The sequence below is a fragment of the Schistocerca cancellata genome, chromosome 8, assembly GCF_023864275.1.
Source record: "Schistocerca cancellata isolate TAMUIC-IGC-003103 chromosome 8, iqSchCanc2.1, whole genome shotgun sequence".
Lineage (NCBI taxonomy): Eukaryota > Metazoa > Arthropoda > Insecta > Orthoptera > Acrididae > Schistocerca > Schistocerca cancellata.
Window position 1 is genome coordinate 195,264,827 of NC_064633.1, and position 26,044 is coordinate 195,290,870.

A 26,044-nucleotide genomic window follows, 5' to 3' on the forward strand; every position below is an offset into this window, starting at 1 on the left:
GATGGAAATAGGATCACATTTGAGGAAGTGGAAAAAATGGTCAATAGATTGCAGTGCAATAAAGCGGCTGGGGTGGATGAAATTAAGTCGGAACTCATCAAATACAGTGGAATGTCAGTCTTAAATGGCTACACAGGATAATTGAAATGGCCTGGGAGTCGGGACAGGTTCCATCAGACTGGACAAAAGCAGTAATCACACCAATCTTTAAACATGGAAACAGAAAAGATTGTAACAACTACAGAGGTATCTCTTTAATCAGCGTTGTGGGTAAAATCTTCTCTGGTATTGTTGAAAGGAAAGTGCGAGTATTAGTTGAGGACCAATTGGATGAAAATCAGTGTGGGTTTAGGCCTCTTAGAGGTTGTCAGGACCAGATCTTTAGCTTACGGCAAATAATGGAGAAGTGTTATGAGTGGAACAGGGAATTGTATCTATGCTTTATAGATCTAGAAAAGGCATATGACCGGGTTCCTAGGAGGAAGTTATTGTCCGTTCTACAAGATTATGGAATACGAGGCAAACTTTTGCAAGCAATTAAATGTCTTTACATGGATAGTCAGGCAGCAGTTAGAGTTGACAGTAAATTGAGTTCATGGTTCAGAGTAGTTTCAGGGGTGAGACAAGGCTGCAACCTGTCTCCACTGTTGTTCATATTATTCATGGATCATATGTTGAAAACAATAGACTGGCTGGGTGAGATTAAGATATGTGAACACAAAATAAGCAGTCTTGCATATGCGGATGACTTAGTTGTGATGGCAGATTCGATTGAAAGTTTGCAAAGTAATATTTCAGAGCTAGATCAGAAATGTAAGGACTATGGTATGAAGATTAGCATCTCCAAAACGAAAGTAATGTCAGTGGGAAAGAAATATAAACGGATTGAGTGCCAAATAGGAGGAACAAAGTTAGAACAGGTGGACGGTTTCAAGTACTTAGGATGCATATTCTCACAGGATGGCAACATAGTGAAAGAACTGGAAGCGAGGTGTAGCAAAGCTAATGTAGTGAGCGCTCAGCTACGATCTACTCTCTTCTGCAAGAAGGAAGTCAGTACCAAGACTAAGTTATCTGTGCACCGGTCAATCTTTCGACCAACTTTGTTGTATGGGAGCGAAAGCTGGGTGGATTCAGGTTACCTTATCAACAAGGTTGAGGTTAGGTTAGGTTAGGTTAGGTTAGGTTACGGATATGAAAGTAGCTAGGATGATTGCAGGTACTAGTAGATGGGAACAATGGCAGGAGAGTGTCCACAATGAGGAAATCAAAGAAAAACTGGGAATGAACTCTATAGATGTAGCAGTCAGGGCGAACAGGCTTAGATGGTGGGGTCATGTTACACGCATGGGAGAAGTAAGGTTACCCAAGAGACTCTTGGATTCAGCAGTAGAGGGTAGGAGGAGTCGGGGCAGACCGAGGAGAAGGTACCTGGATTCGGTTAAGAATGATTTTGAAGTAATAGGTTTAACATCAGAAGAGGCATCAATGAATAGGGGATCATGGAGGAACTGTATAAGGGGGGCTATGCTCCAGACTGAACGCTGAAAGGCATAATCAGTCTTAAATGATGATGATGATGAGGAGGAGGAGGGACCATAGATCTTAATATAGGACAAAAATTTCAACTTGATAAGTCTATCCATACTTCAGAAAAAGAGTTCTGATCAGTTGGATGGATGGATGGATGGATGAACGGACGGACGGATGGACAAACAGACAGACAACAAGGTGATTCGTAAGGGTTCCGCTTTTACAAACTGAGGTACAAAACTCTAAAAATAGTCAGACAACTAGTAAGATGATTTGTCTAAAAGTAAGAAATAAAACAGATTATAGAAACATTTGACATGCCTTTGAATGATGCATGGAATCATGCACAACAAATGAGGTGCCAACTGAGAATTTAAAGATCATTGTGAGTCTTGGTATTTTAATGAAAAACCATCGTAATTCTGGCCACAGGCAATCCAATAAGGACCAACCAATTACCATGTCATCCTCAAGCAATGAGATCATCTGGATGTGGCACAGAGGGGTGAGGGGGGGGGGGGGTGTCAACAAACTGCTCTCCCCGTCGTTGGTTTAGCAGAGCTGCTATTATTTCTCATTCATATAGCTCCCTCTTCAAATTCAACCACGAAAGAAAAAATGGCAGCAGTACTGGGAACTGAACCCAGATTCTCCATATGACAGCCAGCCGCACCAGCCACTCAGCTACATATGTGGACAATCTTAAAGAGTACCAGAGGATATTTGTCTGCGGGACCGTGTAGAGCTTGCAGTCTGCTGTTGTGTGACCTTCATATATTTCTATCACCTATTCCTGAAGGTGTGCAAAAAAGTTCCAACAATTTTTCAGCCTTAAAAATTTTTCAATAGATAATCCTTCAAATAATAGGAATAGGAATGTGCATTCTGAATTGGCATCTCATTTGCTGTACATTTTTCACAGTATCATCCAAAGTCATACCAATGTTCCTCTTATCTATTTTATTTCTTACTTTTAGACAAATGATTTCACCATTTTATCTCAATTTTTTGTCATTACAGCCCCCCCATGAACCATGGACCTTTCCATTGGTGGGGAGGCTTGCGTGCCTCAGCGATACAGATAGCCGTACCGTAGGTACAACCACAACGGAGGGGTATCTGTTGAGAGGCCAGACAAATATGTAGTTCCTGAAGAGGGGCAGCAGCCTTTTCAGTAGTTGCAAGGGCAACAGTCTGGATGATTGACTGATCTGGCCTTGTAACAATAACCAAAACGGCCTTGCTGTGCTGGTACTGCGAACAGCTGAAAGCAAGGGGAAACTACGGCCGTAATTTTTCCCGAGGGCATGCAGCTTTACTGTATGATTAAATGATGATGGCGTCCTCTTGGGTAAAATATTCCGGAGGTAAAATAGTCCCCCATTCGGATCTCCGGGCGGGGACTACTCAAGAGGACGTCGTTATCAGGAGACAGAAAACTGGCGTTCTACGGATCGGAGCGTGGAATGTCAGATCACTTAATCGGGCAGGCAGGTTAGAAAATTTAAAAAGGGAAATGGATAGGTTAAAGTTAGATATAGTGGGAATTAGTGAAGTTCGGTGGCAGGAGGAACAAGACTTCTGGTCAGGTGACTACAGGGTTATAAACACAAAGTCAAATAGGGGTAATGCAGGAGTAGGTTTAATAATGAATAGGAAAATAGGAATGCGGGTAAGCTACTAAAAACAGAATAGTGAACGCATAATTGTGGCCAAGATAGATACGCAGCCCACATCTACTACAGTAGTACAAGTTTATATGCCAACTAGCTCTGCAGATGACGAAGAAATTGAAGAAATGTATGATGAAATAAAAGGAATTATTCAGATAGTGAAGGGAGACGAAAATTTAATAGTCATGGGTGACTGGAATTCGAGTGTAGGAAAAGGGAGAGAAGGAAACGTAGTAGGTGAATATGGATTGGGGCTAAGAAATGAAAGAGGAAGCCGCCTGGTAGAATTTTGCACAGAGCACAACTTAATCATAGCTAACACTTGGTTTAAGAATCACGATAGAAGGTTGTATACATGGAAGAACCCTGGAGATACTAAAAGGTATCAGATAGATTATATAATGGTAAGACAGAGATTTAGGAACCAGGTTTTAAATTGTAAGACATTTCCAGGGGCAGATGTGGACTCTGACCACAATCTATTAGTTATGACCTGTAGTTTAAAACTGAAGAAACTGCAAAAAGGTGGGAATTTAAGGAGATGGGACCTGGATAAACTGAAAGAACCAGAGGTTGTACAGAGTTTCAGGGAGAGCATAAGGGAACAATTGACAGGCATGGGGGAAAGAAATACAGTAGAAGAAGAATGGGTAGCTTTGAGGGATGAAGTAGTGAAGGCAGCAGAGGATCAAGTAGGTAAAAAGACGAGGGCTAGTAGAAATCCTTGGGTAACAGAAGAAATATTGAACTTAATTGATGAAAGGAGAAAATATAAAAATGCAGTAAATGAAGCAGGTAAAAAGGAATACAAACGTCTCAAAAATGAGATCGACAGGAAGTGCAAAATGGCTAAGCAGGGATGGCTAGAGGACAAATGCAAGGATGTAGAGGCTTATCTCAATAGGGGTAAGATAGATACTGCCTACAGGAAAATCAAAGAGACCTTTGAAGATAAGAGAACCACTTGTATGAACATCAAGAGCTCAGATGGAAACCCAGTTCTAAGCAAAGAAGGGAAGGCAGAAAGGTGGAAGGAGTATATAGAGGGTCTATACAAGGGCGATGTACTTGAGGACAATATTATGGAAATGGAAGAGGATGTAGATGAAGATGAAATGGGAGATACGATACTGCGTGAAGAGTTTGACAGAGCACTGAAAGACCTGAGTCGAAACAAGGCCCCTGGAGTAGACAACATTCCATTGGAACTACTGACGGCCTTGGGAGAGCCAGTCCTGACAAAACTCTACCATCTGGTGAGCAAGATGTATGAGACAGGCGAAATACCCTCAGACTTCAAGAAGAATATAATAATTCCAATCCCAAAGAAAGCAGGTGTTGACAGATGTGAAAATTACCGAACAATCAGTTTAATAAGCCACAGCTGCAAAATACTAACACGAATTCTTTACAGACGAATGGAAAAACTAGTAGAAGCCGACCTCGGGGAAGATCAGTTTGGATTCCGTAGAAATACTGGAACACGTGAGGCAATACTGACCTTACGACTTATCTTAGAAGAAAGATTAAGGAAAGGCAAACCTACGTTTCTAGCATTTGTAGACTTAGAGAAAGCTTTTGACAATGTTGACTGGAATACTCTCTTTCAAATTCTAAAGGTGGCTGGGGTAAAATACAGGGAGCAAAAGGCTATTTACAATTTGTACAGAAACCAGATGGCAGTTATAAGAGTCGAGGGACATGAAAGGGAAGCAGTGGTTGGGAAGGGAGTAAGACAGGGTTGTAGCCTCTCCCCGATGTTATTCAATCTGTATATTGAGCAAGCAGTAAAGGAAACAAAAGAAAAATTCAGAGTAGGTATTAAAATCCATGGAGAAGAAACAAAATCTTTGAGGTTCGCCGATGACATTGTAATTCTGTCAGAGACAGCAAAGGACTTGGAAGAGCAGTTGAACAGAATGGACAGTGTCTTGAAAGGAGGATATAAGATGAACATCAACAAAAGCAAAACGAGGATAATGGAATGTAGTCGAATTAAGTCGGGTGATGTTGAGGGTATTAGATTAGGAAATGAGACACTTAAAGTAGTAAAGGAGTTTTGCTATTTGGGGAGCAAAATAACTGATGATGGTCGAAGTAGAGAGGATATAAAATGTAGACTGGCAATGGCAAGGAAAGCGTTTCTGAAGAAGAGAAATTTGTTAACATCGAGTATAGATTTAAGTGTCAGGAAGTCATTTCTGAAAGTATTTGTATGGAGTGTAGCCATGTATGGAAGCGAAACATGGACGATAAATAGTTTGGACAAGAAGAGAATAGAAGCTTTCGAAATGTGGTGCTACAGAAGAATGCTGAAGATTATATGGGTAGATCACGTAACTAATGAGGAAGTATTGAATAGGATTGGGGAGAAGAGAAGTTTGTGGCACAACTTGACCAGAAGAAGGGATCGGTTGGTAGGACATGTTCTGAGGCATCAAGGGATCACCAATTTAGTATTGGAGGGTAGCGTGGAGGGTAAAAATCGTAGGGGGAGACCAAGAGATGAATACACTAAGCAGATTCAGAAGGATGTAGGATGCAGTAGGTACTGGGAGATGAAGAAGCTTGCACAGGATAGAGTAGCATGGAGAGCTGCATCAAACCAGTCTCAGGACTGAAGACCACAACAACAACAACAGCTGATAATGACAATGTGTGTGTTGTCCTCAGGCAAGAAAAAGACTATTTGGTTTCAGTCTGTGCAAACTGAGGACTACACTGGCTATATCAGTTAGTATTTATAACAACCAACATGCAGGAAAACCATATTAGATGTTTCAGTAATATGGAATGTCAGCATATGAGGCAAGGCATTTCTTACTTGTTTGTTTGGTATGCTATGATTATGGGTTGTTGGAAGGAGAGAGAGAAGCAGATCTCTATTGCAAAACTGCCATGTCTTTCATTTCTGCACACAAATCTGCATCCTCTCCTTGACTACAGAAAGCTCTGCGTACTGAACATGGTGAACATCCAAATTACCATGGCAAGAAATTTCTGTGTCAAGAGATAAACAATATTATAAATGAAATTTGCGAACACAACAGACTTGTTTTAAAAGATAGTCTTTCGGTATGTTAAGGTGTCTCTGGTGTTTCTTCTTCCTCCTCCTCCTCTCTTTTTTTTTTAATGGAAAATGGCATTGCAAGGGAAGGAAGGGTAGGAACTACATTAAACGTTAAGAGGGAACTGCAGCGGAGTAATTCATTCAGATAATTGTGCTGCTTTCGATCACCCAGTGAAAATAAATGAACATGCAAGGCCCAATGAAATCAAAGTACCCTCCTGTATTAATAACAGTATCCTCCTCATTCACATAAATGTGCAATCTCTTAGAGGTAAAGCCAATGAACTGCAATACTGGCTTGATACAATTAATTGCACTGTCTTGTGTATCAATGAACACTGGGTGAAAGAGTCTGAAATAGATCTGTGTTTTCCACAGATAATTATAAACCTACAACTCATTAATATGATATTTTTTGTGCTAAAAATGTCAATTAAAATGTATTTTAGTACAAAGAATAACTAAACAATGTAAAGACATTCTTGGTAACCTTGGAAATCCTATCTCGTTAATGTTAAAAAAACTTGGTTCAACGATTTAACACTACTTTGGTCTCTACTATTGAAGAATTAAGTTGCTTAGCTGTTCCAAAACACTAAGTATTTGATGTACATATTTTCTGTTACAATATATGGTAAAAAGTGAATTGCTCCTGTTCTTATTCAAACCCTCACCCTCCCTGGGGAAATAACTATGTGAAAATAATTATTTAAAGTGAGTTTTGTAGAAGATTGCTCATCTGGCCTTCATTTGTCATAATGGCGCACAGACAGCCATTATGTGGAATTTAATTAAAATGTTAAATACTGAGCTTCACCCTCAAGTTAACATAAAATATACTTTGAATACTGATAATAATTTTCAAGCATTAATATTTGCAAAGTCCATTTTTTTCAAAATTGTTACAGAATTGCTTGGGTAAATTTAACTGCAGTAGGCAAAAGAAGCTTATGTTTCCTTCACGATATCATTGAGTTTGCAATTAAATTTATTACTGTCAAGTAAATGCTTAACAAAACTGAAGCCAGTACGATATAAGTGAAACCACACAGGTGGTTATATCACCTCTCTCTTCACAACAGTTAATTTACTGGGCAATAATAGTAATAGTTTTATGCTACTTCTGATTATCTTTGGGCTAGCCATGATTTTGGATAATGTAATTAAACCATTACAAGCAAAATTGTACCAATTTTTACTATTATTTTTGCCTGTGTAGCATCTCTGATTATCGTCGGTGTATATGTAAGCCGCACTTACAAGCATGCAGAATATACGCGATCCCAACAGTGTATTAAATAACCTTTACCTTTTTCCAAATGACCCCAACCACATCTTACATTAAAATCAAAACACTTTAATACCAAGGAAGTAAGAGAGAGACAATATAAGTTGTCTGAATACAAACAGCAAAAAGTTGTAACTGTAGGTGATATTAATGTAGATATAAGGACAAAGAGAAAAAATGTCCACCAAACTGAAATTCAGTTCTTGATAACAAATTAGTAATACACACAGTGACACTCTTGAATGTGACATTATAGAATTTGGAATATCAGATCACACAGGGCTAAACCGAAAATTCACATCTCGATACTGGAGGAAGAGAAGTGACATATAGACTACTAGGAGAAACCAATGTAAACAATATGATAGACCAGTTAAAGGAAATGGTTTGGTCTCATATAATGGATAGCAACAAAAGTAACGACAAATGGTTTCCCAGTTTCCTGACAGAGATTAAGTGCATAGTAGAAAAGACATGCCCCTCTGTAATGAACAGATATATAAGGGGCATTCAAATGAAACCCGGTCACTAGTGAACAGTAATGGTTACAAATTAATTAATTCAGAAATGTAGTTTTACACAGTACACTTAATCAAAAATAGTCACCAAAACTGTTGGCACATTTATCCCCTCGAGACACTAGCCGGTCAGTTCCATCCCTGAAGAAGCTTGTAGGCTGCTGTCAGATACAGGCCTGGACCCAGTCACACACTTCGTCATCCGTTGCGAATCAATGTCCGGCAATAGCTTGTTTTATAGGTCCAAACACATGAAAGTCACACAGTGAAAGGTCAGAACTGTACAGTGGATGTTCCAGAGTTTCCCACCAAAACTGCTGCAGTGTCATCTTCACCCCATTGGCAGTGGGTGGGCAGGCATTATCATGCAGGAGGATAACGTCATTGGACATCATGGCTCGGCATTTCAACTTGATGGCGCATCTAAAGTTCTGTAAAGTGGCTTGATAACGCTGAGCATTGATGGTAGTTCCCCATTCCAGGAACTCAACAAGCAGTGGCCTCTTGCGGTCAAAATAGGACATCATGACCTTACCAGAACTGGTGTGCATGGCCTTTGATTTTTTTGGAAAGGATGGAGTTGCATGTTTCCACTGCTTGCACTGATGCTTGCTTTCTGGTTCAAAATGGTGACACCATGTTTCATCAATTGTGACAATACGTGACAGAAAGCCATATTCCTCCTCACGATAATGTTGCAGATGACTCAAAGACAGCGGCACTCGAGTATTGAACTGTTCGGCGGTCAGCTGGTGGGGAACCCACTGCGCACAGATTTTTCAGACTGACTTGCGTCCCTCAAGGAATCATCTGTGCCATTCCACAACACTGTACTCGCCGTACACAGCCTTCATCCGTCGATACATTTCACGGCCTCTAGCCCCCTCCGCCACCAAAAATCGAATCCCTCCTCATTGTTCCTGCTTTTTTGCCTGCATGTTCGGTAGTGGACAATAACTTGTGTGACCACCTTCTCTTCAGCATGAAACAACACTGGCGGTATGCAACATCAAACAGTGCACACGCGTCAGTCTCTCTACCATAGATGGCGCCACTGTACGAATAGATGCACTGACCAGGTTTCATTGAATGAACCTCATAGAACTGATATGACAGATAAGTAGCATCATATCAACAAGTGGTACACTCCACAATTGAACAAACTCAAATAATGCCATTAATTCTAAAAGATATGTCTCATAAAAGTGACCAGGACAAGAAAAATTGCATAAATACGAGAAAACTCCAAAATTTTAAAACTGCTAGGTGCACTGCAAATGATGAGGACATTTTAAATTCCAGAAATAAATATAAAGCTGCCTGGAATATCATCAAAAGGGAAATTAATAATATCAATAAAGAAAACAGCATCCCCATTGACGGTGAGACACTCAATGAATGTTTTGTAGATATTGCCAGCACTACCACTCCACTCAATAATTCTACATTAGGTGCAGAAGCTCATGCAAAACAAACAAGTGAGAGATTTATGTGGACCCTAATTACTTCAAGTGCCATTCATAAATCGATACACAAACTAAGCACTTCCAAAACAGAAGACTATTTTGCACTCAGTAATTTTATCATAAAGTGTTCAGCAAAGGAAATCAAAGTTACACTTCTTTCACTGTCTAACGCAGTACTGGATGAAGGAATTTTCCCAGAATGTCTTAAGTTCACAGTTATATTACCTATGTATAAAAAAGGTCATAAAAACCTCCCAAATAACTACAGGTCCATTTTAATAGTACCAATCACATCCAAGATAATAGGAAATGGTATACATACATAGCTATCTTGAAAGCAACAAAACTTTAAATGAGCAACAGTTTGGATTCAAGTCTCAGTTATCAACTGAAAATGCAGTTACGCTTTGGTGAATAATGTTTATGAAGGGTAATGACTCAGTATCATATGACATAATCACCAAAAATTTAGAACACTATGGCACAGAAAGTAAATCACTCAGTTTACTCAAATTTTATTTAAGTAACAGCTTTCAGCTTACTTATACAAATAAGCAGAGATCAGCAATACTCCCAATAAAAACCCAATAAAAAGAGGAATACTCCAAGGCTCTGTTCTTGGGCCTTTCCTTTTTACTTCCTACATTAACAACTTTAAAAATGATATACCATGTAAAGGCAAGAATTCACAAAGTGCATTAGCTAACACCAGAGAAATGATGCAAATAACTAATGACTGGTTTTGTGCCAATCAGCTGTGCATAAAGCAAACAAAAACTGAAGAAATAATTTTTTATTTAAGGGTGAACAAAAATGAAATTAAACGCTAAATCTACTTGAACTGCTCATAGACCAACAGCTCTCTTGGGAAGAACACACAAATTATCTGTGCAGCACCCTAGCTTGTGTATTTTTTCATTGAAACCACTTCAAATGTCTCGGCAGAGAAAATCTGGAAAAGTTCAACATGGGAAATGATGTGCATGTACACAGCACCATAGAAAATTTGTCAATAAGGTACCACACTCAGCCCATAGGGTACCAGTATATTACAAACTTGCCTTAAATACAGTGAATTCTATTAATTTGAAGAATTCCTAAAAACTAATCATTGTGTTTTTCCTGAGCGATAAAGGAAATCTTTTAGTTTTTAAAGATGCTAGCTATTTTCTATTTTATTTTCTATATACATAATTGATTATTGTATACAACTTGATACCACTGTAAACTTTGACAAAGCCAACTGTATGAAAAATACTGAAAGACGAATTAAAAAATTCTGTTCTATTCTACTGATGATGAGTTAATGTCATCAATCAATCATAACAGATCGATTGGACAAATAAACAAACACTTGCAGTTAGTTCACTTTGTTCCTGACAGAGCATGAAGGCTTCACTTGAAATGATGAATTCAAGTTACAACTTTTTCTGCATAAAGGACAGTTAATTTTGTCAAAATATCAAATTCTGTTAGATAAAAGGTGTTGTAAAAGCCTTCTACCTCAAGCCAAACTAACAATGTGGAAGTTCAGTTACAAGCACACTCTTCATATACATATTTCTCTAATCATTTAAAATGCTTCAGTTATCTTATGTATTTAGTAGTGTATATTGTTTTCTGTAAAAATTTTCCAATTCCTCCTTCTGGTCTGATAAATACAGGTTAAAAGATAAAACACACACAACTTCTTGAACAATAATCCTCTGAAACAGGTGCTCTAATGAGGTACTGCATGTTATTTGAAGTTGAACTGTCAAATAGGACACTGATTCATACACTTACACCCATGTGCCATGGGGGAAGAAAACTTAAATTGAAACTTGTTAACATATAATGTACAGAGGATATAAAGCAATATACAGGGTTTATACAATAACTGTATACAACATACCACAGTGGTACAGGTGAAGTTAAGTTGGACAAATCGGTACAGGACACTTGTAGTCTATCAAGCCACGTGATAGCTTCAACATGGCCCATGAAAGTCGTCTAAGCTACAGAAGATGTGTGCCACTAGATTTTGGCTAAAATCATCATTGAATATTAAAAATTCCTTGCTCTTACACTTACAAAATGTAAAATTGATGTTTGTCTAAATTTTACCTTGAAGTATTGTGAGTTTTAACAGTATAAAATTAACAATTAAATCTTTTGTTTGCCTTGTCTTCTTACTATGAAACAACTGTGCCTGTAAAAATTAAACTTCGACCAAACTCTAAATTTAATTAGTTTTTGTATTAAGTTTACAAAAGACTTTTTTTCTTTCATTACCCTCATGGAGAGTTTAAATTAATAATGTTAATGAAATGGCGAACTAAGCCAGTGGCATACTGAAAATCATCTGGTTTCATGCAAGTGCTGTAGTTTAGGTGGCTTTTGTAGGCCAATTTGAGGCTGCTTCATGGCTTGATGGACCACAAATGTCCTAATAAAGTTTTTTGTCTTGGCGTCCATTACACCAATGTGATACACCATAAACAGTTGTTGTTTACACACTGTATACTAAAGACTGTTCTTATACAAGTCCTGATGAGAGAAATAAAGTACTATGGGACAATAAGGATTTCAGTAAGGATACCGACAGTATTTGATGCATGCATATTACACATGCCTTTAATAAGAGAATGAACATTTTTAAAATTAACTGCCAGATGTTAAAGATTAACTCCTTGCAGTGCAGGAATGAGTGGAAAAAATTATATATCATTTGGACAGAACTGCCTCAGGCAACTGAGATGAAAAAATGAGAAAAACTGCTGTTATACAGTGTGTTCAGAAATTTACATTAAATATTTCTAAGATCTGTAGAGGGGAGTGAGTAGATAATATTTTGAATTGGAACCCATAACAAAGAAACATACTATTTCCATGCTACAACCATTTGAAAACGCAACCAATTTTACAAGTAATTGAATAGGTATGACCCAGTACATCACTTGTTTTAAAGTTCCATTCATTATTAGCCAAACAAATTGCTCATGTACTTGTCGACAGGTTCTCCTCAACATGATGCAGTATGGCCTCTTCCAATTCAGGTGTGCGACATCTCCTTGGAGCACCACAGTCACGTCTGCTGACAGGAAGATATTCTTTCTCAAAGCTGGTGATGAAAAGGGTATGCGATGGAGTACAACATTACAGAGAATGATCTTGATAAAGGCAATGAGCAGCTCTTCCATTAGCATGAGCTTTGCCATTTGGAAGGATCATGTCAGTGTATTCTGCAAATGTGTATTCAACAGTGTAACTATAACACTCACAGACACATAAATGGTGCTCGGACCAATTCAGAGAGGTAGGACAGATGTCAAATGACATCATCCTATTTGACACAAGCAGCCCCAACCACAACTACCCTGTTGCATATCTACCCCCCACTCATGTTTTCAAACAGCTGCAACATGGAAACAGTATGGTTCTGAACATGGGTTCCTATTCAAAATCTTACGTAGTCACTCGCCTCTACAAGCAGTAGAAGTTTGTAATGGGAATTTCTGAACACCCTATAATTAGAAAATTACCACACATTATGCAGTTCTGTTAAGAGAAGAGCAAACACAAAAGAAAATTATCACATTCGCAATATTTTTTTTTACTGTAGTACTTCTACAACATTTCCTCAAGTACATAGATAACTGACAATTTCATAAACCTGACATTGAAAAATAAACACACAATCAATTTCAAAACTTTTTTTGTTTTTAGTGTATATTTAAAAAACTATTCAATATGATCAAAAGTAGTGTACTGTATTGTTTGATTTTGTAGTTCTGCATGAGTTTATGAGAACTGTATAGGAACACAAGAATGGAAGGCCAAATAACTCTTTCTTATGAGAAGACAAGAACATACAACACAATCAATTTAATTTAAAAATGCCCAGTTTATACGTACACACTGAGCTTCTACAGTACTCAAAAATAAGGACAGAAAGTTAATAAAGAACATATTAGATACATTCTATCATCACATCAATTAGAATGTTATTTTTCATAGGCAGAATTTCTTTTCTTTTAACAAATATTCAGAACCATGTTAATGCAATAAAAGTATAAAAATTTCAGCTTTATCTAACATCCCACCTGATCAAAATAGTGGGCAGTACCACTTCTGATTTCTCTGCGTTGCTTGAGATCAGCCTCTGTTGTGTCCCGAGAGAGAGCAACGTATTCCAATTCACGAGATGTCATTTCAAGGTAACGCATCGCAAGCTGTCTACGGAGAGGACCTGGACGACCAATCAAAAATATATCTTGGCCCAAAAGATCCTTCTGCAGCATCCACCGGAGGTGTGCAAGCATGTCCTGTGGAACATTTTCCTCCACTGTGAAAGAAAGACAATGAAATCAGTGCTCTGTCATAAGTTAAATTTGAATCACAGACCACTCAATATAGTTGGGAGCTATTTTTAAATCAATACTGACTTCATATAGTTAATCAACACAAAGACTATCTATCTTAGTCTTCTTCAGCAATACTACTGTGCTAATGCAGCCTTATAGCTTGAGGAGGGTGACTTGCTGCGTCCTATTCACAGGAGCCATCCTGCCATTTGCTTTCAGCAATTTGAGGATGATATTCTGAACTACTACTCTTCCATATACAAATCCAACGTGTTAACCACTGTGTCACCTCACTCATTCACAATGTTGAAACAGAACCTCATTTGATTCCATAAATAACCCATTAAGCAGCAAGAAATCAACTGGTCTTGGCCATCAATACATTAGAGGTGGGGGATCCGCTCCTGAACTGATTCATAGAGTTGAATCTTTCAAAGGAGTGAACAATCAGTGATTCAGAAAAAAAGAACGGTAGCTCCAAACGTTTCCCACAGCACAGAGAGAGAGAGAGAGAGAGAGAGAGAGAGAGAGAGAGAGAGAGAGAGAGTCAGAGCAGATCAGCGGGGCCTCTGCTGGTCAGAGAGCACACTGCATGCCACACAACACAGCCAGCGCCGGCCTCTGCCCTGCTTCTGCCTTGGCTGCCTGCATTGTGCAGTGCCCCATTAGATTTTGTGTTTCACATCTGTGTTTCTCTGTGCTTCCTCTGCCGCGTGCAGTGTCTGGCGCACCTTAACTTAGCATCGCACTCCGTCGGCGACAGTTTCAGTTGCACGTCCTGCCCTCTGGGCAGTTGATGCGAGCAACAGGACAGAGAGCCTCCTAGCAGAGAACATAAGAACTACTTGTAACAATCTGCTCGCAAGAGAACGGACAATTTGTCTCGGAGCGGGTGACTGGTGACCGTTCACCGCTCCCCCCACCCTCGGAACTCGCCCGCTCAACGCTCACCCAACCGTTCTCGACTCTAGCCAGAGCGTTGAGCAAAGCAACTCAGGTGTCACTCTGGTCTCTGCGGTCTTAGCTCACGCAGTAATACAGCTCGCGGCTCGACCTGCATGACTCAGCGCCTCTGCATCGGAGTTCGTCTCTACTGGATATTGTTCTTTGTAGTAATACCAGTATGTATATTACATAATTATGTTATACCTAAAAACAAAGATGATGTGACTTACCAAATGAAAGTGCTGGCAGGTCGACAGACACACAAACGAACACAAACATACACACAAAATTCAAGCTTTCGCAACAAACTGTTGCCTCATCAGGAAAGAGGGAAGGAGAGGGAAAGACGAAAGGATGTCGGTTTTAAGGGAGAGGGTAAGGAGTCATTCCAGTCCCGGGAGTAGAAAGACTTACCTTAGAGGGAAAAAGGGACGGGTATACACTCGCACACACACACATATACAGACACAAGCAGACATATTTAAAGACAAAGAGTTTGGGCAGAGATGACGACCCTCTCCCTTAAAACCGACATCCTTTTGTCTTTCCCTCTCCTTCCCTCTTTCCTGATGAGGCAACAGTTTGTTGCGAAAGCTTGAATTTTGTGTGTATGTTTGTGTTCGTTTGTGTGTCTGTCGACCTGCCAGCACTTTCATTTGGTAAGTCACATCATCTTTGTTTTTAGGTATATATTTCCTACGTGGAATGTTTCCTTCTATTATAAACATAATTATGTTATGTATACATCATTTGTTTTTATTTTATTTTTATTTGTTTAAACTGATCAGATTATGTTCCTGACGACTCCTCTTACTATAGGATTTTTTATTATGTACACTAGAATTTACGCTTGAATTATGAGCGAACCGATAAACGTATAGCAAAATGTGATACACCAGTATTTTCCTTGTTTTCTTCTACGTAAGGCTATATGCAGCACTTTGGTCTTACAGTCAAATTTATATATTTTTTTTCTTATTGTAGTACAGATTTTGCGATTTTAGGCGTCTTCGGAAGGAAACGTTCACTTTAAAAATATATGGCTTGCGATATATTTGTACGAGGTTAATGAAATTTTAATACATTATAGCCAAATATATTGTTAACGTAAATCTCAAGTTACAACATTTTCCGATCACCCAAAACACCACGATAGTGCAAAATAAATCAATAATCAAAATCTTTGTCACATCGCGGAAATTTCAATAAACAATACAAAATTCTTACTCATTATCTGTGTTACTTCAAAATAGGATCACATAAGATAAAAAAAAAAGGTATAGTACTGGAATAAACCGAGTTTAAAGGGCAATGTGCCTTCTATTTATTTTCTATTGTGAATGAGTGGTGAGTCATGAAAAAGAGCTAGTTCATTTCAGGGAGTGAACAGTTCTGAAAAGAACAGTTTTGCCCATCTCTACAATACATCGCTGTATCAGACCAAAGCCTTGTAAGGTTACTGAAATTCTAACTGCCTGCAACCACACTTCTTCTGCTCCAATGTACATTCCTAAATAACAATAAATTATTCACAACTCAAAAAATAAATAATGGAATTTTAAAGACATAAAGAAATTTCACTGCTACATCTATGGACATGTTCCCTTCTAGTGACAAATGACAAACTCCAGACGGTAACTTTTGAAACCAGACACAATTGTACAACTATTGTAGAACTGATCACACTTCTTCAGCCTGAAGTCAAAGACAGTTTTCCTTAACCGAAAGATGGTTGTAGAGATTGCAGTGCTTTACTAGACATGATACTAATTTCATGACTGATACTGCAAAACATTTGTCCACTCCCAGATGATATACATTTTAGCTCACACCAAAATACCTAGGGACTGCACTCCCATATTACATTGTTTGTGGAGGTAAATACGTCTTTTATTTATCCACGTGTGCTACATATTGTGTTGTTTGTGGAGGTCAATGTGTCTTTTAATAATCCATAATTTGTGTTGTTTAAGGTGTTTGCAAAGCAGCAAACAACGTTCAGACTTTCAGGCGCTGTATATAGTGTCACCAAAGCTTTGCAACATTTTTAGATCTGCTCAGAATTTTCAGAGAAAGCTGCTGACTATCGGTGAACAAAACCAGCTGAGCACTAAATGAAATGCCAAGTGTAGGGGCGTGAAGCAACAGTAATTACACATGCAGCTCACTATGCTCTGTTGGAACTATCCGTTATTTATAAGATTCTGTAGAAATGCATCAAACCCATATTGCTCATATTTGGAGCAGCGATGATATGAACTTCAACTACCATTCAGAGTGAAAAGCATCATCAAGCCAAGGAATTCAGCATAGTTATGAAGCAAGCTTCAAACTTACAGTTGTGTGTTATGACAAAACCACAACCAACAGAAAGACAGGAAATAAGTATGGACTGGACAAATGTAACGTGCAACGATGGATTGTTTCAGAAGAAAAATGGAAGACGGTAGTCTCAATGAGAAAATCGTTTAGGGGACCGAAATATGGCAAGTATGTGGAACTTGAAGTAATCTTTCTTTCCCATGTGCAAGATAAGAGGAAAGATGGGATGCCCATCTCCTGATAAATTACACAACTGAAGGCCTTGGAAATTTCAAAAATCTTAAACACGCCACAAGAAGAATTTTTGCCAAGTATTGATTGGTGTTGTTGGCTTATGCAGAAAAATGGCCTCTCCGACAAAGTACCACACTAGCACAAAGAATGCCACCATATTTCAAGGGGAAGCAAGTCAACTTCCAGTGTTACATCACCCAGTTGCGAAAGTGTCACTCATACCCTTTTCATCATATTGGCAATGCTGACGAGACACCAGTATTTTTTTACATGTCAAGCAATACAACAGTAGACATGAAAGGGGCAAAAAGTATATCACTAAGGGAAAGTGGGAATGAAGAACAACTCTGATGTCAGCTGTTACACCTGATGGGGGAAAGTTAGTCCCTTATCTCATTCAAAAGAGAAACACCAAACCCAAACAAAACTTGCCTATGGGGTTAGTGATTCGCTACCAAGAAAAGGCCACACAATAACACAGCTGATGGTTGACGGGTTGTCTACTCTTTGGAATCACACAGACCTGGAGCACTGCTTGCCAAGAGAGCCTTGTTAGTTTTGGATGCTTTTATGGAATATCTAACAGCTGAAGTAAAAGATGAACTTGCGTAAAAGACAGATCTTGTCACAGTACTTAGAGGAATGACTTCAAAACTGTAGGTACAAGATGTAGTGATAAATAAACTGTTCAATGACAACCTTCGAAAAATGTATTCAGATTAGCTCCTGGAAGAAAATCATGTCCTTACAGTGTAAGATTAAGAATCCACCAGTCACCTTTTTGTGCAAATGGATTCTTGCTTCATGGTCCTTTTAATATCATCAGAGTCCATCATTAAGGAGTACAAAAAATGCTGCATATAAAATGCACTGGATAGCAGTGAGGATGACATACTGTGGGAAGAGAATGAAGGAAATGATAGAAGTGAGAGTGAAGTAATGAATAGTGGTACTGATGGTGCCGAGAGTAAGAAAGACAAAATATGTCGCCAATATATTGTATAAAATGACAGAAGAAATGTTTACAGTACATACCTACAACTTACATATAAATATAAATAAATTTCTGGTACTTTTTCTCCTCTCAGTCAATGTGCAGCTCATTTTTGTGCAAAATATTTTGTTTCTTTTATTTCTTCATCAAAATTTCGGGGTGCAGCTTAAACGCAGTGGTGGCGTATTTTTGGGCCAATACTTTAAATTTTGGGTTATTATTACAAATTAAATCATCTACAGAAATGAAAGCACACTTGCAAAAGTCAAATAACATGTTTGTGTTCAAACAACTGGATAGTGAAGTTAGACTGCAAATATGCCTCATGACTTGTGCTCTGCCAGTGTCAATTCTGTGACACTGCATAGTGTTCCACCTGCTTGTGCACTTTAGGCCCAATGACCATCCACCAGAACCACCAGTAGCATCATAATTTCAGGAAACAGTTACAGTTAATATGCCCAACAGTGACCTACAAAGCATAAACCCAAAATTCAGATGTGTCTAGATAGCACATTTCGCATAACAGAGGGCATAAATCATAAGGAATTAGCTATAATGTCCATAGGCTTGTTAGTGATGCTACTGAACATGCATAAGATACCATAGGTGGTATTTCTAAATAGTTTGACCAAACATCAGGCATAGATTTTGACACATTCACACTCACAAATAAAAAAATAAAAATAAAACCTTGCAAAAAACTGGAAAATATAGAACGCAAACTTGTAGCCAGCTAGTGTCTGGTTCATTACAGAGTTCTTTTTGTAGGGCACCGCAACTATACATTTCCATTTTCACAAAATAAAGAAAAGTGCAACAGTTGTTGAACCAATACTATTTTGTTGTTAACGACCAGTTTTAGAATAACTTAAAAAAATTATCTTCCTGCATACAATAAGGTTTACAACAAATAAGGTTGTCTTCCACCTTACGTTGTCTGCAGAACAAAAGTTCAGTTTCCCAGTTTATAATATAGGGAACACAGGATTCCAATAGCAACCACCATCTTACTCGTCTGGTCATATTAACAGGAAAAATCCTGTTAGTACAGTCAGACAAGCAAGATAGTTGTTGCCATTGGGATCTTAGTTTATAAATGGGGACATGGAACTTCCAGTCCACAGACAAAATAGGGTAGAAGACAGCCTTAGTTCTTTTATGCTTTATTGTATGGCAGAAGATGTATTAGTGAAATTAAGCATCAAAGGTCGGTCAAAAATTGTAATTAGATGCTTTTATAGACTGCCTGGGTCAGGAGCTGTAGTGGTAGGGCACTTCAGAGAGAACTTGCAGAATATTGTTAATAACTTTCCTGATCACGCTGTTGTAAAAGAGAGTGACTTCAAACTTGCCAGGTACAGACTGGGAGGGTCATGTTATCCAAATTGGTGCTAGAGACAGGGTTTCGTGTGACATTATTCTGAATGTCTCATCCAAAATTTACTTCGAGCAGATAATTAGAGAACCAAATCAAGAAGGAAATGTCATAGACCTCCTAGCTACCAACAGACCTGAACTTATCAAATCAGTTAATGAAAGGAAGGTATCAGAGATGATAAGGCACTGATATCAACTATCAGTACAGGTATTACAAGGAATGTCAAGAAAGGTAGGAAAATATTCATGAATAGCAAGAGTGACAGGATACAAACTGCAAGGCATCTAAGTAGCCAGCAACAAATATTCAATGCTGAATACAAAGATGTGGAGCATAAATGCAAAAATTTCAAAAGTATCATTCAACATGCCTCAGACAAGCATGTTCCAAGTAAGCCTTAAGGGATGTGAAAGGCCCACCTAAGTTTAATAGCTGTGTTTGAAAATTGCTATGGAAACAAAAAGAGCATCACCACGGGTTCAAGAAGTCAAAATGTAGCAGACAAACAAAAGGTGAACAAAGTGAAAATGAGCATAAGAAGATCAATGAGAGAACCAGTCAATGACTTTGAAAGTAAAATTCTGTCAACCAATCTGACTAAGAACCCTATAGGTTTTGGTCTTCCGTAAAATCAGTAAGTGGGCTGAAATCATCTATTCAGTCACTCAATGATCATTAGGTACTGAAACAGAAGAAAACAGGCAGGTGGCCAAAATACTGAATTCGGTCTTCTGAAATTGTTTCACTGCAGAAAATCATTAATATGGTCTCTCCTTTCAATCATCGTTTCTCATCTAATCTGATCATGGATTAGAAAAGCAATTGCTATCACTTAATAATGGAAAGGCATCAGGACTATATGAGATACTTGTAAAAGATCATGTGAATGAACTTGTTCCCCTTCTAGCGGCACTTTATCATAGTACGCTGGGGCAACAAAGGGTACCTAGTGACTGAAAAAATTTGCAGGTCACTTCCGTTTTCAAGAAGGGTCATAGGACAGTTGCACACAATTATAGGCCTATATCGTTGATGTCAGTCTGTTTTAGAATTATGCATGTTTTATGCTCAATAAAATGGGTCATTTTTTGGAAACCAAAAATCTCCTCTATAAAAATAAAAATCAACATGGAGACCACAAACGAAGATCTTGCGAAACTCTGCTGCACTCTGTTTCCCCGCAAGATCCACAGCAATTTAAACAACAGTGCTGAGGGTGATGCCGTGTTCTTTGACTTCAGAAAGTCATCTGACATTGTCCAACACTGCTGTCTAGTGAAAAAACTACGAGTTTACTGAGTATCGGACCAGATTTGTAATTGGATTCAGGACTTCCTTGCAGAAAGAACTCAACACATCACTCTTAATAGAACAAAACTGACAGATGTAAAGGTAATTTCTTGAGTATCCAATGTAAGCGTGTTAGGGCCGTTATGGTTTACAGTATATATAACTGACCAACTAGAAAGTGTCAGAAGCTCTCTAAGACTATTCACAGATGGTGTGGTTGTCTATAAGAAAGTAGCACTGCCAGAAGACAGTATCAATTAGCAAAATGACCTACAGGTGATTGATGAATAGCGCAGTCCCAGCATTTGACCCTGAATGTAAGTAAATGTTACATATTGCCAATACACAGGAAATAAATCCACTACTTTACAACTACTCTACTGATGACAAATTGCTCAAAAAAGTATATAGCATAAAATATCTCTGAGTAAGTATCCAGAGCGACTTTAAGTGGAATCACCACATAAAACAAAGAGCAGGAAAAGCAGGTGCCAGACAAAGATTCATAGGAAGAATCTTGAAGAAATGTACGTTAAGCATGAAAGAAGTTGTTTACGAGCTATTTGTTCGATCGATTCTTAAGTACTGTTCATCAATCTGGGACTGTTACTAAGTAGAATTGACAGAAGAGATAGAGAAGATCCAATGAAGAGTAGTGGGTTTTGTCATGGAATTATTAGTCAATGTGAGGGTGAGTGTGAGTGTGTTAAGAGATGCTCAACAAACACCAGTGGCGGAAGCTACAAGACAGACATTGTGCACCACTGAGAGTTTTACTATTGAAATTTTGAGAGAGTACTTTCCAGGACAGCTGAACAACATATTATTTCCTCCCACATAAATCTCTCGAAAAGACCAAGATGAATAAATTCCAGAAATTTGAAATAATACAGAGGCATACTGACAATCATTCTTTCCACATTCCATTCACAAGTGGAATAAAGAAAGGGACATCAGTTAGCAGCAACAGAAGTATCCTCCACCACACGCTGTCGGGTGGCATGTGGAGTATTGATGTAGGTGTAGAAGATGGAATTACATTATTCTGAAACCAGCTGTAAATAATCAAACAGTACTGCCTCAGAAACTGTTGCAGTTTCTTCATTTTGTGAAAATGTTTGGCTCATTGCCGAGTTCAGTCGGAAGGTTGTTAATGACTCTGGCCACAACTGTTGTATAGTCGTGCTTCACATCAATTTGTGCGCAAGTGGACATTGTTTTTATTGTCAGTTGTCATCATTGCACAAGTCAGCTACATTCCATTCAATATGATGAGCATCATGAAGAATCCAAGTCTTGCTCGAAATGAGTAGCAAACTACTAAACAAAAAAAGGGCATTGTCATACATGTAAAAGTTTTGGTAGTGAATACACATATGGACTGCATGATACATTTCTTTTAAGTAACTTTCATTGTAACATGGAATCTTAGTTTTGCAGGGGAACAAAAAGTATACAAAAATTATAAACATAAAGAAAAAGTTAATGGACTGGTGGAGGGGATCATGAGGTGGGGGGAGGGCTCCAATACGGATCTGGCCTAAGACACTGCTATCTATAAATCTGTCCCTGCCAGCATGGCACAAGTTTCCATGGAAATTCACAGTGTGGAATGGCAGTAGACTGCAGTGTACTCTCTTGAAATGTAGACGAAGAAGAAAAAACAAGAGCATCATTTTCCGTGAATCTCCTGTCACCCACTTCACTGGTAGATACTCACCAACAAAAGACCTTTTTTCCATGTTTCTACGCGAGATATTTATAATTTAATCTGCCATTTTGTATTTACACAGAACCTATCTTCCTTACTGTCTATCAAACAGAGGAAAGAGTATCCTCTTTTGAAAACCTGACTTTTATTGCTTTCCCTCTATAATGTTATAATGCCAATATAATTTTGTTACAATGCCAATATTAATATAGTTATAATGTACAGTTATGACACTTATGATTAAAACAGCATGAGTTTTCAGCTCTGATCTTAATTTCCTAATTCTAATTATTTATGAATTAACATGTTGATTTTTGTCTATATTTTTTTCCTTCTTTCTAGCATACAAAAATATCTATTTTTATGCTCAAAGATGATGTGACTTACCATACGAAAGCGCTGGCAGGTCGATAGACACACAAACAAACACAATCATACACACAAAATTCTAGCTTTCGCAACCAACGGTTGCTTCATCAGGAAAGAGGGAAGGAGAGGGAAAGACGAAAGGATGTGGGTTTTAAGGGAGAGGGTAAGGAGTCATTCCAATCCCGGGAGCGGAAAGACTTACCTTAGGGGGAAAAAGGGACAGGTATACACTCGCACACACACCCATATCGAACCACTCATACACAGACACAAGCAGACATTTGTAAAGGCAAAGAGATTCGGCAGAGATGTCAGTCGAGGCAGAAGTACAGAGACAAAGATGTTGTTGAAAGACAGGTGAGGTATGAGCGGCGGCAACTTGAAATTACCGGAGGTTGAGGCCTGGCGGATAACGAGAAGAGAGGATATACTGAAGGGCAAGTTCCCATCTCCGGAGTTCTGACAGGTTGGAGTTAGTGGGAAGTATCCAGATAACCCGGACGGTGTAACACTGTGCCAAGATGTGCTGGCCGTGCACCAAGGCATGTTTAGCCACAGGGTGATTCTCATTACCAACAAACACTTTCTGCCTGTGTCCATTTGTGCGAATGGTCAGTTTGTTGCTGGTCATTCCCACATAGAAAGCTTCACAGTGTAGGCAGGTCAGTTGGTAAATTACGTGGGTGCTTTCACACGTGGCTCTGTCTTTGATCGTGTACATCTTCCGGGTTATAGGTCTGGAGTAGGTGGTGGCAGGAGGGTGCATGGGACAGGTTTTACATCGGGGGCGGTTACAAGGGTAGGAGCCAGAGGGTAGGGAAGGTGGTTTGGGGACTTCATAGGGATGAACTAAGAGGTTACGAAGGTTAGGTGGACGGTGGAAAGACACTCTTGGTGGAGTGGGGAGGATTTCATGAAGGATGGATCTCATTTCAGGGCAGGATTTGAGGAAGTCGTATCCCTGCTGGAGAGCCACATTCAGAGTCTGATCCAGTCCCGGAAAGTATCCTGTTACAAGTGGGGCACTTTTGTGGTTCTTCTGTGGGAGGTTCTGGGTTTGAGGGGATGAGGAAGTGGCTCTGGTTATTTGCTTCTGTACCAGGTCGGGAGGGTAGTTGCGGGATGCGAAAGTTGTTTTCAGGTTGTTGGTGTAATGGTTCATGGATTCGTATCTCTGCATACGTAGATCAACACCTTCAACCCATTACATGCAGTCTCCCATCCTTCATCAAAGACACCAACCACTTTCTCGAACGCCTGGAATCCTTACCCAATCTGTTACCCCCGGAAACCATACTTGTAACCATTGATGCCACTTCCTTATACACAAATATTCCGCACGTCCAGGGCCTCGCTGCGATGGAGCACTTCCTTTCAAGCCGATCACCTGCCACCCTACCTAAAACCTCTTTCCTCATTACCTTAGCCAGCTTCATCCTGACTCACAAGTTCTTCACTTTTGAAGGCCAGACATACCAACAATTAAAGGGAACAGCCATGGGTACCAGGATGGCCCCCTCGTACGCCAACCTATTCATGGGTCGCTTAGAGGAAGCCTTCTTGGTTACCAAAGCCTGCCAACCCAAAGTTTGGTACAGATTTATTGATGACATCTTCATGATCTGGACTCACAGTGAAGAAGAACTCCATAATTTCCTCTCCAACCTCAACTCCTTTGGTTCCATCAGATTCACCTGGTCCTACTCCAAATCCCATGCCACTTTCCTTGACGTTGACCTCCATCTGTCCAATGGCCAGCTTCACACGTCCGTCCACATTAAACCCACCAACAAGCAACAGTACCTCCATTATGACAGCTGCCACCCATTCCACATCAAACGGTCCCTTCCCTACAGCCTAGGTCTTCGTGGCAAACGAATCTGCTGCAGTCCGGAATCCCTGAACCATTACACCAACAACCTGAAAACAGCTTTCGCATCCCGCAACTACCCTCCCGACCTGGTACAGAAGCACATAACCAGAGCCACTTCCTCATCCCCTCAAACCCAGAACCTCCCACAAAAGAACCACAAAAGTGCCCCACTTGTAACAGGATACTTTCCGGGACTGGATCAGACTCTGAATGTGGCTCTCCAGCAGGGATGCGACTTCCTCAAATCCTGCCCTGAAATGAGATCCATCCTTCATGAAATCCTCCCCACTCCACCAAGAGTGTCTTTCCGCCGGCCACCTAACCTTCGTAACCACCTTCCCTACCCTCTGGCTCCTACCCTTGTAACTGCACCCGATGTAAAACCTGTCCCATGCACCCTCCCACCGCCACCTACTCCAGTCCTATAACCTGAAAGGTGTACACGATCAAAGGCAGAGCCACGTGTGAAAGCACCCACGTGATTTACCAACTGACCTGCCTACACTGTGAAGCTTTCTATGTGGGAATGACCAGCAACAAACTGTCCATTCGCATGAATGGACACAGGCGGACAGTGTTTGTTGGTAATGAGGATCATCCTGTGGCTAAACATGCCTTGGTGCACGGCCAGCACATCTTGGCACAGTGTTACACCGTCCGGGTTATCTGGATACTTCCCACTAACACCAACCTGTCAGAACTCCGGAGATGGGAACTTGCCCTTCAGTATATCCTCTCTTCTCATTATCCACCAGGCCTCAACCTCCGGTAATTTCAAGTTGCCGCCGCTCATACCTCACCTGTCTTTCAACAACATCTTTGCCTCTGTACTTCTGCCTCAACTGACATCTCTGCCGAATCTCTTTGCCTTTACAAATCTCTGCTTGTGTCTGTGTATGTGTGGTTGGATATGGGTGTGTGTGCGAGTGTATACCTGTCCTTTTTTCCCCCTAAGGTAAGTCTTTCCGCTCCCAGGATTGGAATGACTCCTTACCCTCTCCCTTAAAACCCACATCCTTTCGTCTTTCCCT

The 26,044-nt window shown here is 39.6% G+C and overlaps 1 protein-coding gene across 1 annotated transcript in view; it reads right to left on the reverse strand.

Moving 5' to 3' along the window:
- LOC126094492 (von Willebrand factor A domain-containing protein 8) overlaps positions 1-26,044 on the reverse strand; it is a 268,216-nt gene that overhangs the window by 227,388 nt on the left and 14,784 nt on the right. Inside the window, exon 4 of the mRNA XM_049908901.1 lies at positions 13,634-13,875. Within this exon, the coding sequence (XP_049764858.1) occupies positions 13,634-13,875 (242 nt within the window). The remainder of the gene's footprint in view (positions 1-13,633; positions 13,876-26,044) is intronic.